This window comes from Saccoglossus kowalevskii, chromosome 1, assembly GCF_978046115.1.
Source record: "Saccoglossus kowalevskii chromosome 1, keSacKowa6.1, whole genome shotgun sequence".
NCBI classification, from domain to species: domain Eukaryota; kingdom Metazoa; phylum Hemichordata; class Enteropneusta; family Harrimaniidae; genus Saccoglossus; species Saccoglossus kowalevskii.
This window is the reverse complement of record NC_140641.1, coordinates 48,015,627-48,031,667: the sequence shown is the minus strand read 5'-3', so window position 1 is coordinate 48,031,667 and position 16,041 is coordinate 48,015,627. Positions and strand designations below refer to the sequence as shown.

Sequence of the window (16,041 nt, the reverse complement as noted above, 5' to 3'; positions counted from 1 at the left end):
TGTAACAATATTGTTTCTCTAGTACTGTGATATATCACTAAGCATGTACCAATATTGTGTCTCTAGTATTGTGATGTCACTAAGAATGTACCAATATTGTGCCCATAGTACTGTGATATATCACTAAGCATGTACCAATATTGTGTCTCTAGTACTGTGATACATCACTAAGGATGTACCAATATTGTGTTTCTAGTATTGTGATGTCACTAAGGATGTACCAATATTGTGTCTCTAGTACTGTGATATATCACAAAGCATGAACCAATATAGTGTCTCTTGTACTGTGATATATCACTAAGCATGTACCAATATTGTGTCTCTAGTATTGTGATATATCACTAAGCATGTACCAATATTGTATCTCTAGTATTATGATATATCACTAAGGATGTACCAATATTGTGTCTCTAGTACTGTGATATATCACTAAGCATGTACCAATATTGTGTCTAGTATTGTGATGTCACTAAGGATGTACCAATATTGTGTCTCCAGTAATGTGATGTCACTAAGGATGTACCAATATTGTGTCTCCAGTAATGTGATATATCACTAAGGATGTACCAATATTGTGTCTCTAGTATTGTGATATATCACTAAGCATGTACCAATATTGTGTCTCTAGTATTGTGATGTCACTAAGGATGTACCAATATTGTGTCTCTAGTATTGTGATATATCACTAAGCATGTACCACTATTGTGTCTCTAGTATTGTGATATGTCACTAAGCATGTACCAATATTGTGTCTCTAGTATTGTGATGTCACTAAGGATGCACCAATATTGTGTCTCCAGTATTGTGATGTCACTAAGGATGTACCAATATTGTGTCTCTAGTATTGTGATATATCACTAAGCATGTACCAATATTGTGTCTCTAGTATTGTGATATGTCACTAAGCATGTACCAATATTGTGTCTCTAGTATTGTGATGTCACTAAGGATGTACCAATATTGTGTCTCTAGTATTGTGATATGTCACTAAGCATGTACCAATATTGTGTCTCTAGTAATGTGATATATCACTAAGGATGTACCAATATTGTGTCAATAGTACTGTGCTATGTCACTAAGGATGTAACAATATTGTTTCTCTAGTACTGTGATATATCACTAAGCATGTACCAATATTGTGTCTCTAGTATTGTGATGTCACTAAGAAAGTACCAATATTGTGTCCATAGTACTGTGATATATCACTAAGCATGTACCAATATTGTGTCTCTAGTACTGTGATACATCACAAAGGATGTACCAATATTGTGTCTCTAGTATTGTGATGTCACTAAGGATGTACCAATATTGTGTCTCTAGTACTGTGATATATCACAAAGCATGAACCAATATAGTGTCTCTTGTACTGTGATATATCACTAAGCATGAACCAATATAGTGTCTCTTGTACTGTGATATATCACTAAGCATGTACCAATATTGTGTCTCTAGTATTGTGATATATCACTAAGCATGTACCAATATTGTATCTCTAGTATTATGATATATCACTAAGGATGTACCAATATTGTGTCTCTAGTACTGTGATATATCACTAAGCATGTACCAATATTGTGTCTAGTATTGTGATGTCACTAAGGATGTACCAATATTGTGTCTCCAGTAATGTGATGTCACTAAGGATGTACCAATATTGTGTCTCCAGTAATGTGATATATCACTAAGGATGTACCAATATTGTGTCTCTAGTATTGTGATATATCACTAAGCATGTATCAATATTGTGTCTCTAGTACTGTGATATGTAACTAAGGATGCCCCATATTGTGTCTAGTATTGTGATGTCACTAAGAATGTACCAATATTGTGTCTCTAGTAATGTGATATATCACTAAGCATGTACCAATATTGTGTCTCTAGTACTGTAATATATCACTAAGGATGTACCAATATCGTGTCTCTAGTATTGTGATGTCACTAAGGATGTACCAATATTGTGTTTCTAGTATTGTGATATGTCACTAAGCATATACCAATATTGTGTCTCTAGTACTGTGATATGTCACTAAGCATGTATCAATATTGTGTCTCTAGTATTGTGATGTCACTAAGGATGTACCAATATTGTGTCTCTAGTATTGTGATATGTCACTAAGCATATACCAATATTGTGTCTCTAGTACTGTGATATGTCACTAAGGATGTCCCATATTGTGTCTAGTATTGTGATGTCACTAAGGATGTACCAATATTGTGTCTCTAGTATTGTGATGTCACTAAGGATATACCAATATTGTGTCTCTAGTACTGTGATATATGACTAAAGATGTACCAATATAGTGTCTCTAGTACTGTGATATATGACTAAGGATGTACCAATATTGTGTTCTTATTACTGTGATATATGACTAAGCAGGTACCAATATTGTGTCTCTAGTACTGTGATATATGACTAAAGATGTACCAATACAGTGTCTCTAGTAGTGTGATATATGACTAAGAATGTACCAATATTGTGTTCTTATTACTGTGATATATGACTAAGCAGGTACCAATATTGTGTCTCTAGCACTGTGATATATCACTAAGGATGTACCAATATAGTGTCTCTAGTACTGTGATATATCACTAAGGATGTACCAATATTGTGTCTCTTGTACTGTGATATGTCACTAAGGATGTACCAATATTGTGTCTCTAGTACTGTGATACGTCACTAAGCATGTACCAATATTGTGTTCTTATTACTGTGATATATGACTAAGCAGGTACCAATATTGTGTCTCTAGTACTGTGATATATGACTAAAGATGTACCAATATAGTGCCTTTTGTACTGTGATATATCACTAAGGATGTACCAATATTGTGTTTTTATTACGGTGATAAATGACTAAGCAGGTACCAATATTGTGTCTCTAGTACTGTGATATATGACTAAAGATGTACCAATACAGTGTCTCTAGTACTGTGATATATCACTAAGGATGTACCAATATTGTGTTCTTATTACTGTGATATATGACTAAGCAGGTACCAATATTGTGTCTCTAGTAATGTGATATATCACTAAGGATCTACCAATATTGTGTCTCTTGTACTGTGATATGTCACTAAAGATGTACCAATACAGTGTCTCTAGTACTGTGATATATCACTAAGGATGTACCAATATTGTGTTCTTATTACTGTGATATATGACTAAGCAGGTACCAATATTGTGTCTCTAGTACTGTGATATATGACTAAAGATGTACCAATATAGTGTCTTTCGTACTGTGATATATCACTAAGGATGTACCAATATTGTGTCTCTAGTACTGTAATATATCACTAAGCATGTACCAATATTGTGTCTCTAGTACTGTGATATGTCACTAAGCATGTACCAATATTGTGTCTCTAGTACTGTGATATATCACTAAGGATGTACCAATATATTGTCTCTAGTACTGTGATATATCACTAAGGATGTACCAATATTGTGTCTCTAGTACTGTAATATATCACTGAGCATGTACCAATATTGTGTCTCTAGTACTGTAATATATCACTAAGCAGGTACCAATATTGTGTCTCTAGTATTGTGATATATCACTAAGCATGAACCAATATTGTGTCTCTAGTACTGTAATATATCACTAAGCATGTACCAATATTGTGTCTCTAGTACTGTGATATGTCACTAAGCATGTACCAATATTGTGTCTCTAGTATTGTGATATATCACTAAGCATGAACCAATATTGTGTCTCTAGTATTGTGATATATCACTAAGGATGTACCAATATCGTGTTCTTATTACTGTGATACATGACTAAGCAGGTACCAATATTGTGTCTCTAGTACTGTGATATATCACTAAGCAGGTACCAATATTGTGTCTCTAGTATTGTGATATATCACTAAGCATGAACCAATATTGTGTCTCTAGTATTGTGATATATCACTAAGGATGTACCAGTATTGTGTCAATCGTACTGTGATATATCACTAAGCATGTACCAATATTGTGTCTCTAGTACTGTATTATATCACTAAGGATGTACCAATATTGTGTCACTAGTATTGTGATGTCACTAAGGATGTACCCATATTGTGTCCATAGTACTGTGATATATCACTAAGCATGTACCAATATTGTGTCTCTAGTACTGTTATATATCACTAAGGATGTACCAATATTGTGTCTCTAGTATTGTGATGTCACTAAGGATGTACCAATATTGTGTCTCTAGTATTGTGATATGTCACTAAGCATATACCAATATTGTGTCTCTAGTACTGTGATATGTCACTAAGGATGTCCCATATTGTGTCTAGTATTGTGATGTCACTAAGGATGTACCAATATTGTGTCTCTAGTATTGTGATGTCACAAAGGATATACCAATATTGTGTCTCTAGTACTGTGATATATGACAAAAGATGTACCAATATAGTGTCTCTAGTACTGTGATATATCGCTAAGGATGTACCAATATTGTGTTTTTATTACTGTGATATATGACTAAGCAGGTACCAATATTGTGTCTCTAGTACTGTGATATATGACTAAAGATGTACCAATATAGTGTCTCTAGTACTGTGATATATCACTAAGGATGTACCAATTTTGTGTTCTTATTACTGTGATATATGACTAAGCAGGTACCAATATTGTGTCTCTAGTACTGTGATATAAGACTAAAGATGTACCAATATAGTGTCTTTCGTACTGTGATATATCACTAAGGATGTACCAATATTGTGTCTCTAGTACTGTAATATATCACTAAGCATGTACCAATATTGTGTCTCTAGTACTGTGATATGTCACTAAGCATGTACCAATATTGTGTCTCTAGTACTGTGATATATCACTAAGGATGTACCAATATAGTGTCTCTAGTACTGTGATATATCACTAAGGATGTACCAATATTGTGTCTCTCGTACTGTGATATGTCACTAAGCATGTATCAATATTGTGTCTCTAGTAATGTGATATATCACTACGGATGTACCAATATTGTGTCTCTAGTAATGTGATATATCACTAAGGATGTACCAATATTGTGTCTCTTGTACTGTGATATGTCACTAAGGATGTACCAATATTGTGTCTCTAGTATTGTGATACGTCACTAAGCATATACCAATATTGTGTCTTTAGTACTGTGATATGTCACTAAGCATGTATCAATATTGTGTCTCCAGTACTGTGATATATCACTAAGGATGTACCAATATTGTGTCTCTAGTACTGTGATATGTCACTAAGCATGTATCAATATTGTGTCTCTAGTACTGTGATATGTAACTAAGGATGTCCCATATTGTGTCTAGTATTGTGATGTCACTAAGGATGTACCAATATTGTGTCTCTAGTATTGTGATGTCACTAAGAATGTACCAATATTGTGTCTCTAGTAATGTGATATATCACTAAGGATGTACCAATGTTGTGTCTCTTGTACTGTGATATATCACTAAGCATGTACCAATATTGTGTCTCTAGTACTGTGATATGTCACTAAGTATGTACCAATATTGCGTCTCTAATACTGTGATAAGTCACTAAGGATGTACCGGTATTGTGTCTCCAGTACTGTGATATACATCACTAAGGATGTACCAATATTGTGTCTCTAGTATTGTGATGTCACGAAGGATGTACCAATATTGTGTATCTAGTATTGTGATGTCACTGAGGATGTACCAATATTGTCTCTAGTATTGTGATGTCACTGAGCATGTACCAATATTGTGTCTTTAGTATTGTGATATATCACTAAGCATGTACCAATACTGTGTCTCTAGTATTGCGATACATCACTAAGGATGTACCAATATTGTGTCTCTAGTACTGTGATATATCACTAAGGATGTACCAATATTGTGTCTCTAGTACTGTGATATATCACTAAGCATGTACCAATATTGTGTCTCTGGTATTGAGATATATCACAAAGAATGTACCAATATTGTGACTCTAGTATTGTGATATATCACTAAGCATATACCAATATTGTGTCTCTAGTAATGTGATATATCACCAAGGATGTACCAATATTGTGTCTTTAGTACTGTGATATGTCACTAAGGATGTACCAATATTGTGTCTCTAGTATTGTGATGTCAGGAAGGATGTACCAATATTGTGTACCTAGTATTGTGATGTCACTGAGGATGTACCAATATTGTCTCTAGTATTGTGATGTCACTGAGCATGTACCAATATTGTGTCTTTAGTACTGTGATATATCACTAAGGATGTACCAATATTGTGTTCTTATTACTGTGATATATGACTAAGCAGGTATCAATATTGTGTCTCTAGTACTGTGATATATGACTAAAGATGTACCAATATAGTGTCTTTTGTACTGTGATATATCACTAAGGATGTACAAATATTGTGTCTCTAGTACTGTAATATATCACTAAGCATGTACCAATATTGTGTCTCTAGTACTGTGATATGTCACTAAGCATGTACCAATATTGTGTCTCTAGTACTGTGATATATCACTAAGGATGTACTAATATTGTGTCTCTCGTACTGTGATATGTCACTAAGCATGTATCAATATTGTGTCTCTAGTAATGTGATATATCACTAAGCATGTACCAATATTGTGTCTCTAGTACTGTGATATGTCACTAAGTATGTAATAATATTGCGTCTCTAATACTGTGATAAGTCACTAAGGATGTACCGGTATTGTGTCTCCAGTACTGTGATATACATCACTAAGGATGTACCAATATTGTGTATCTAGTATTGTGATGTCACTGAGGATGTACCAATATTGTCTCTAGTATTGTGATGTCACTGAGCATGTACCAATATTGTGTCTTTAGTATTGTGATATATCACTAAGCATGTACCAATACTGTGTCTCTAGTATTGCGATACATCACTAAGGATGTACCAATATTATGTCTCTAGTACTGTGATATATCACTAAGGATGTACCAATATTGTGTCTCTAGTACTGTGATATATCACTAAGCATGTACCAATATTGTGTCTCTGGTATTGAGATATATCACAAAGAATGTACCAATATTGTGACTCTAGTAATGTGATATATCACTAAGCATGTACCAATATTGTATCTCTAGTATTGTGATATATCACTAAGGATGTACCAATACTGTGTCTCTAGTAATGTGATATATCACCAAGTATGTACCGATATTGTGTCTTTAGTACTGTGATATGTCACTAAGGATGTACCAATATTGTGTCTCTAGTATTGTGATGTCACTAAGGATGTACCAATATTGTGTCTCTAGTATTGTGATGTCACTAAGGATGTACCAATATTGTGTCTCTAGTATTGTGATGTCACTAAGGATGTACCAATATTGTGTCTCTTGTACTGTGATATATCATAAAGGGATGCACCAATATTGTGTCTCTAGTACTGTGATATATCACTAAGGATGTACCAATATTGTGTATCTAGTACTGTGATATATCACTAAGCATGTACCAATAATGTGTCTAGTATTGTGATGTCACTAAGGATGTACCAATATTGTGTCTCCAGTATGGTGATGTCACTAAGGATGTACCAATATTGTGTCTCTAGTATTGTGATATATCACTAAGCATGTACCAATATTGTGTCTCTAGTATTGTGATATGTCACTAAGCATGTACCAATATTGTGTCTCTAGTATTGTGATGTCACTAAGGATGCACCAATATTGTGTCTCCAGTATTGTGATGTCACTAAGGATGTACCAATATTGTGTCTCTAGTATTGTGATATATCACTAAGCATGTACCAATATTGTGTCTCTAGTATTGTGATGTCACTAAGCATGTACCAATATTGTGTCTCTAGTAATGTGATATATCACTAAGGATGTACCAATACTGTGTCTCTAGTAATGTGATATATCACCAAGGATGTACCGATATTGTGTCTTTAGTACTGTGATATGTCACTAAGGATGTACCAATATTGTGTCTCTAGTATTGTGATGTCACTAAGGATGTACCAATATTGTGTCTCTAGTATTGTGATGTCACTAAGGATGTACCAATATTGTGTCTCTAGTATTGTGATGTCACTAAGGATGTACCAATATTGTGTCTCTTGTACTGTTATATATCACTGAGGATGCACCAATATTGTGTCTTTAGTACTGTGATATATCATAAAGGGATGCACCAATATTGTGTCTCTAGTACTGTGATATATCACTAAGGATGTACCAATATTGTGTATCTAGTACTGTGATATATCACTAAGCATGTACCAATAATGTGTCTAGTATTGTGATGTCACTAAGGATGTACCAATATTGTGTCTCCAGTATGGTGATGTCACTAAGGATGTACCAATATTGTGTCTCTAGTATTGTGATATATCACTAAGCATGTACCAATATTGTGTCTCTAGTATTGTGATATGTCACTAAGCATGTACCAATATTGTGTCTCTAGTATTGTGATGTCACTAAGGATGCACCAATATTGTGTCTCCAGTATTGTGATGTCACTAAGGATGTACCAATATTGTGTCTCTAGTATTGTGATATATCACTAAGCATGTACCAATATTGTGTCTCTAGTATTGTGATGTCACTAAGCATGTACCAATATTGTGTCTCTAGTAATGTGATATATCACTAAGGATGTACCAATATTGTGTCTCTAGTACTGTGATATGTCACTAAGGATGTAACAGTATTGTTTCTCTAGTACTGTGATATATCACTAAGCATGTACCAATATTGTGTCTCTAGTATTGTGATGTCACTAAGAATGTACCAATATTGTGTCCATAGTACTGTGATATATCACTAAGCATGTACCAATATTGTGTCTCTAGTACTGTGATACATCACTAAGGATGTACCAATATTGTGTCTCTAGTATTGTGATGTCACTAAGGATGTACCAATATTGTGTCTCTAGTACTGTGATATATCACAAAGCATGAACCAATATAGTGTCTCTTGTACTGTGATATATCACTAAGCATGAACCAATATAGTGTCTCTTGTACTGTGATATATCACTAAGCATGTACCAATATTGTGTCTCTAGTATTGTGATATATCACTAAGCATGTACCAATATTGTATCTCTAGTATTATGATATATCACTAAGGATGTACCAATATTGTGTCTCTAGTACTGTGATATATCACTAAGCATGTACCAATATTGTGTCTAGTATTGTGATGTCACTAAGGATGTACCAATATTGTGTCTCCAGTAATGTGATGTCACTAAGGATGTACCAATATTGTGTCTTTAGTACTGTGATATATCACTAAGGATGTACCAATATTGTGTCTCTAGTACTGTGATATATCACTAAGCATGTACCAATATTGTGTCTAGTATTGTGATGTCACTAAGGATGTACCAATATTGTGTCCATAGTACTGCGATATATCACTAAGGATGTACCATCATTGTGTCTTTAGTACTTTGATATATCACTAAGGATGTACCAATATTGTGTTTTTATTACTGTGATATATGACTAAGCATGTACCAATATTGTGTCTCTAATACTGTGATATATGACTAAAGATGTACCAATATAGTGTCTCTTGTACTGTGATATATCACTAAGGATGTACCAATATAATGTCTCTAGTACTGTGATATATCACTAAGCATGTGTCAATATTGTGCAGAGGAAATAGGAGGATGGGGCATCTAGGATCAATGACATTATTGTTAATAATAATAAAGACTACAAAACCAACTTTGTTTCATTGCATACCTATCACCAAATCTACATGCCCCTGTTTTTATAAAAAATGAACATTTTTCTGTTGGTTTATCAGCTTTAATCATCGGCTCTGGATTACACCAAGGTCCATCATCCTGTAAAATAACATTAATTTTATAATATTAAAATATAGTTAAACTTCACATGGTGAGATGGACTAAAAATGGTAGGAAAGATCACATCATATGGCCACATGATCATAGCATAGGTGGAGAAGGTCATCTATGCATACAGATTTATCATGTATGTAAGTTGGATAGTTATGACCTAATTTGAATGTAAAAACAAAATATGGAAGTTGCTTGAAATGACTCTTTAAAGAAACAATTTTAAGAAATTCAAAAGCACGCAAAAAGAGTGTGCATTTATGTACAGCAACACAGAAACAAAATTGCTATCCATGCTGTTAATTTAAGTTGAATGACCTGACTCTTATGTTCACTAAATCAACATTTATCAAGAACTTAAACAAAATTTACCTATCAACCTGATTAGATTAGTTAAATTGCTAGAAATCATTACTGCCTATTTTGTGGAATGGTTTATTAGGATACCACCTCTGACGGTGACCATTTCTAGCAGATATTTGTTATTAAATTTATTGAAAATGTTAAAGATTGAAGTTATTAAACAAAAAATTGAAACAAGTTTTAGCCCAAAAAAGGCCATGATTCAGCTATTTTGATTCGGATTGTCAAACCAATATATCTGTAAATCTATGACATGATGTATAATGAATATATAAAATTTGAACATAATTAGTCAGGGTTATGGCACTAGAACCTCATTCATTAAAAAAAAATTGCCACAAGTCGGCCATTTCGAAACTGATCTGACAAAACAAAATGATATGCATCAAGGTGTTGGTACCATTTCAATGATTTTCAGCACAAAAATGGCCACCATCAAGCGATGTTGAATCAGATCGTGAAACAAATTGATGTGATATGATATGATGTGATATGATGTGATTGAAAGACAGTTTCAACAACAACAAGCCATGCATGGCACAGTCCCCATTAGTTATCAAATTTAAGATATATACAGGTAGTTTTGTTTATAGTAAAATAGCTGGAATATAAACATGTCAGGAATATGTTGATTGTTTAACATTTGAATGATTGACATTTGCATCTGATCGTCAAACGAGTATTGAGAGATATTGCTCTGGAACAGCATTTATTAAAACAAAATCAGCCATTTTGAATACATGTATAATGAATATATAACATTTGAACATAGTCAGTCAAAGCAGAGATATGGTTCTAGAAGCCCATTCATTAAAACAAAATGGCCAATAGTCAGCCATTCTGAATCTGAGCTAACAAATAAAATAACGTGCATCAGGAACCCATAATGTCTAATGTATGTACCAAGTTTGAACAAAATCCATCCATAAATGATTGATATTTGATGATTTTTTAGCACAAAAATGGCCACCATTCGGACATTTTTAATAAAATCATCAAACCAGTATATCTGTATATCTATGACATGATGTATAATGAATATTTAAAATTTGAACATAATCAATAAAAGCAAGTCAAAGACATGGCACTTGAACCACATTTATTAAAACAAAATGGCTGCCAGTCGGCCATTTTGAATCTTATCAGAAAACAAAAGGATGTGCATCAAGGCCCTATAATGTCCAACGTATATACTAAGTTTGAACAAAATTCATCTGTATACAGCTGAGAAATGCTTGATTTTGATGAATTTTAGAACAAAAATGACCGCCATTCGGCCATCTTGAATAAGATCGTGAAACAAATTGATGTGCATATGTATAATATCATGTATGATGTATGTGTGAAGTTTGATTGTGATTGGTCCAGGCATTCCTAATATACAGGTCCAGAAGCACCCACACACACACGGACGGACAGAAGCACACCCACACAGAGGTCAAAACCCAAGTCCCCGTTTTCGGACTGCGTCTCAACGGGGACTAGAAAGGACAGATATACAAACTGACCTTCATCTCGAAAGATACAGACAAGGAAAAAAAAAAGCATTTGTATTTGTATCATATTGAGCTCACCTTTTCATTCTGATTTGCACTTAAATTCTTCAGAACATCCTGGTTAAAGACACAATATCTGAGAATTCAAGTAGTTAAGGACAAGACATAGATAGTGCAGTCATCAAAGAATAATTTGGTATATGGTATGTGAAGTTTCCTTCATGACCAAGTGTACATATATGTACATTTTAACCTAAATCAGAAACATGTAAAACAATAACAAATCTTCCATCATGACCATTCTAGCAAAGAAGCAAAGCAACAACTAATGAACTAGAGTGATTGTAGTTTATATCAATGGGCTAAGAAATCAGTCAAAATACAAAGGTCAGCTGCAATGGTAGATACTGAAAGAAAGCAAATTTTGAAAAAGATACAGTGTATATAAATGTAGTTTCATTGAGAACCATTTACACCACAAGAAAACAACTCAATATATGCATACTGTTTGAAAATGTTAAGGAAATGAACAGCAGTAATAATTCAAACAAAAAAAGTTAATAAATTATAGAATATCGGTTTAAAAAATTCCCATAAATAACATGGCAGACACGAGGGACACCAGACTCAAAAGTTAGTGACCCTGATGAAATTTCATCCTTGAATTATTAAATGTCTCGGTATTTAGCTACTGACTCATCTGCAGGATTTCACCTTTTTTTGCAACTTGATATTTCTGGAAATTAGAGTTAATTGGTGACCTTAATTTTTATCTTGAAATTGTATTTTGGGCCTTTCAAGTTTAAAATAGGTACTGCAAGGAACAAACTTGTTGTGCACATATTTCAAGTACTTATTCCTACACCTTTGACTGACAGCAAGGGCTCCATAACTCGACTGGTGATCGACTTTAAATCTATAAAAAATGCCTCAGCCAGCTTATTATTGTTTTACCCATACTTGTGATTTGAGTAAACTTTTAACTTTCTTACTTAAAAAAAGATCATTATTTGTACCGGCGAATGATGCATACAAGAACATAATACCACTACACTACACTGATGACACTTGATGGCAGATGTACGAAAGTCAAGTTATGCACTGCATTGGTGACACATGCTGGCAGATGTACTACAGTCAAGTTATACACTGCACTGGTGACACTTGCTGGCAGATGTACTACAGTCAAGTTATACCCTGCACAGGTGACACATGCTGGCAGATGTAACACAGTCAAGTTATACACTGCACTGGTGACACTTGCTGGCAGATGTACTACAGTCAAGTTATACACTGCACAGGTGACACATGCTGGCAGATGTACTACAGTCAAGTTATACACTGCACTGGTGACACTTGCTGGCAGATGTACTACAGTCAAGTTATACACTGCACAGGTGACACATGCTGGCAGATGTACTACAGTCAGGTTATACGCTGCACTGGTGGCACTTGCTGGCAGATGTACTACAGTCAGGTTATACACTGCACTGGTGACACATGCTGGCAGATGTACTACAGTCAGGTTATACACTGCACTGGTGGCACTTGCTGGCAGATGTACTACAGTCAAGTTATACAATGCACTGGTGACACTTGCTGGCAGATGTACTACAGTCAGGTTATACACTGCACTGGTGACACATGCTGGCAGATGTACTACAGTCAGGTTATACACTGCACTGGTGGCACTTGCTGGCAGATGTACTACAGTCAAGTTATACACTGCACTGGTGACACTTGCTGGCAGATGTACCAAAGTCAAGTTATGCACTGCACTGGTGACACTTGCTGGCAGATGTACCAAAGTCAAGTTATGCACTGCACTGGTGACACTTGCTGACAGATGTACCACAGTCAAGTTATACACTGCACTGGTGACACTTGCTGGCAGATGTACTACATTCAAGTTATACACTGCACAGGTGACACATGCTGGCAGATGTACTACAGTCAGGTTATACACTGCATTGGTGACACTTGCTGACAGATGTACCACAGTCAAGTTATGCACTGCATTGGTGACACTTGCTGGCAGATGTAAAACAGTCAAGTTATAGACTGCACTGGTGACACTTGCTGGCAGATGTACCACAGTCATGTTATACACTGCACTGGTGGCACATGCTGGCAGATGTACTACAGTCAAGTTATACACTGCACTGGTGACACATGCTGGCAGATGTACTACAGTCAAGTTATACTCTGCACTGGTGACACTTGCTGGCAGATGTACTACAGTCAAGTTATACTCTGCACTGGTGACACTTGCTGGCAGATGTACTACAGTCAAGTTATACACTGCACTGGTGACACATGCTGGCAGATGTACTACAGTCAAGTTATACACTGCACTGGTGACACATGCTGGCAGATGTACTACAGTCAAGTTATACTCTGCACTGGTGACACTTGCTGGCAGATGTCCTACAGTCAAGTTATACACTGCACTGGTGACACATGCTGGCAGATGTACTACAGTCAAGTTATACACTGCACTGGTGACACATGCTGGCAGATGTACTACAGTCAAGTTATACTCTGCACTGGTGACACTTGCTGGCAGATGTACTACAGTCAGGTTATACACTGCACTGGTGACACTTGCTGGCAGATGTACTACAGTCAGGTTATACCCTGCACTGGTGGCACTTGCTGGCAGATGTACTACAGTCAAGTTATACCCTGCACTGGTGACACTTGCTGGCAGATGTACTACAGTCAGGTTATGCACTGCATTGGTGACACTTTCTGACAGATGTACTACAGTCATGTTATACACTGCACTGGTGACACATGCTGGCAGATGTACTACAGTCAAGTTATACACTGCACTGGTGACACTTGCTGGCAGATGTACCACAGTCATGTTATACACTGCACTGGTGGCACATGCTGGCAGATGTACTACAGTCAAGTTATACACTGCACTGGTGACACATGCTGGCAGATGTACTACAGTCAAGTTATACACTGCACTGGCGACACTTGCTGGCAGATGTACTACAGTCAGGTTATACACTGCACTGGTGACACTTGCTGGCAGATGTACTACAGTCAAGTTATACACTGCACTGGTGACACTTGCTGGCAGATGTACTACAGTCAGGTTATACACTGCACTGGTGGCACTTGCTGGCAGATGTACTACAGTCAAGTTATACACTGCACTGGTGACACTTGCTGGCAGATGTACTACAGTCAGGTTATGCACTGCATTGGTGACACTTTCTGACAGATGTACTACAGTCATGTTATACACTGCACTGGTGACACATGCTGGTAGATGTACTACAGTCAAGTTATACACTGCACTGGTGACACTTGCTGGTAGATGTACTACAGTCAGGTTATACACTGCATTGGTGACACTTGCTGACAGATGTACTACAGTCATGTTATACACTGCACTGGTGACACTTGCTGACAGATGTACCATAGTCAAGTTATGCACTGCATTGGTGACACTTGCTGACAGATGTACTACAGTCATGTTATACACTGCACTGGTGACACATGCTGGCAGATATACTACAGTCAAGTTATACACTGCACTGGTGACACTTGCTGGCAGATGTACTACAGTCAGGTTATACACTGCACTGGTGACATATGCTGGCAGATGTACTACAGTCAGGTTATACACTGCATTGGTGACACATGCTGGCAGATGTACTACAGTCAAGTTATACACTGCACTGGTGACACTTGCTGGCAGATGTACTACAGTCAGGTTATACACTGCACTGGTGACACATGCTGGCAGATGTACTACAGTCAAGTTATACACTGCACTAGTGACACTTGCTGGCAGATGTACTACAGTCAGGTTATGCACTGCATTGGTGACACTTTCTGACAGATGTACTACAGTCATGTTATACATTGCACTGGTGACACATGCTGGCAGATGTACTACAGTCAAGTTATACACTGCACAGGTGACACATGCTGGCAGATGTACTACAGTCAGGTTATACACTGCATTGGTGACACTTGCTGACAGATGTACCACAGTCAAGTTATGCACTGCATTGGTGACACTTGCTGGCAGATGTAAAACAGTCAAGTTATAGACTGCACTGGTGACACATGCTGGCAGATGTACTACAGTCAAGTTATACACTGCACTGGTGACACTTGCTGGCAGATGTACTACAGTCAGGTTATACACTGCACTGGTGGCACTTGCTGACAGATGTACTACAGTCATGTTATACACTGCACTGGTGACACTTGCTGACAGATGTACCATAGTCAAGTTATGCACTGCATTGGTGACACTTGCTGACAGATGTACTACAGTCATGTTATACATTGCACTGGTGACACATGCTGGCAGATATACTACAGTCAAGTTATA

General features: G+C 36.3%; 1 protein-coding gene across 2 annotated transcripts in view; it reads right to left on the bottom strand.

Moving 5' to 3' along the window:
* LOC100377890 (uncharacterized) overlaps positions 1-16,041 on the bottom strand; it is a 168,980-nt gene that overhangs the window by 62,288 nt on the left and 90,651 nt on the right. The window contains exons 1-3 of one of the 2 annotated variants that reach the window (XM_002739574.4): positions 12,116-12,183; positions 11,757-11,814; positions 9,704-9,807 (exon numbers count right to left, since the gene is read on the bottom strand). In XM_002739574.4, coding sequence (XP_002739620.3) covers positions 9,704-9,807; positions 11,757-11,814; positions 12,116-12,138 — 185 coding nt within the window. In that variant the 5' untranslated portion in view covers positions 12,139-12,183. Of the gene's footprint in view, positions 1-9,703; positions 9,808-11,756; positions 11,815-12,115; positions 12,184-16,041 lie in introns of those variants that run through there. The other variant, XM_085502709.1, reaches the window with a different exon arrangement.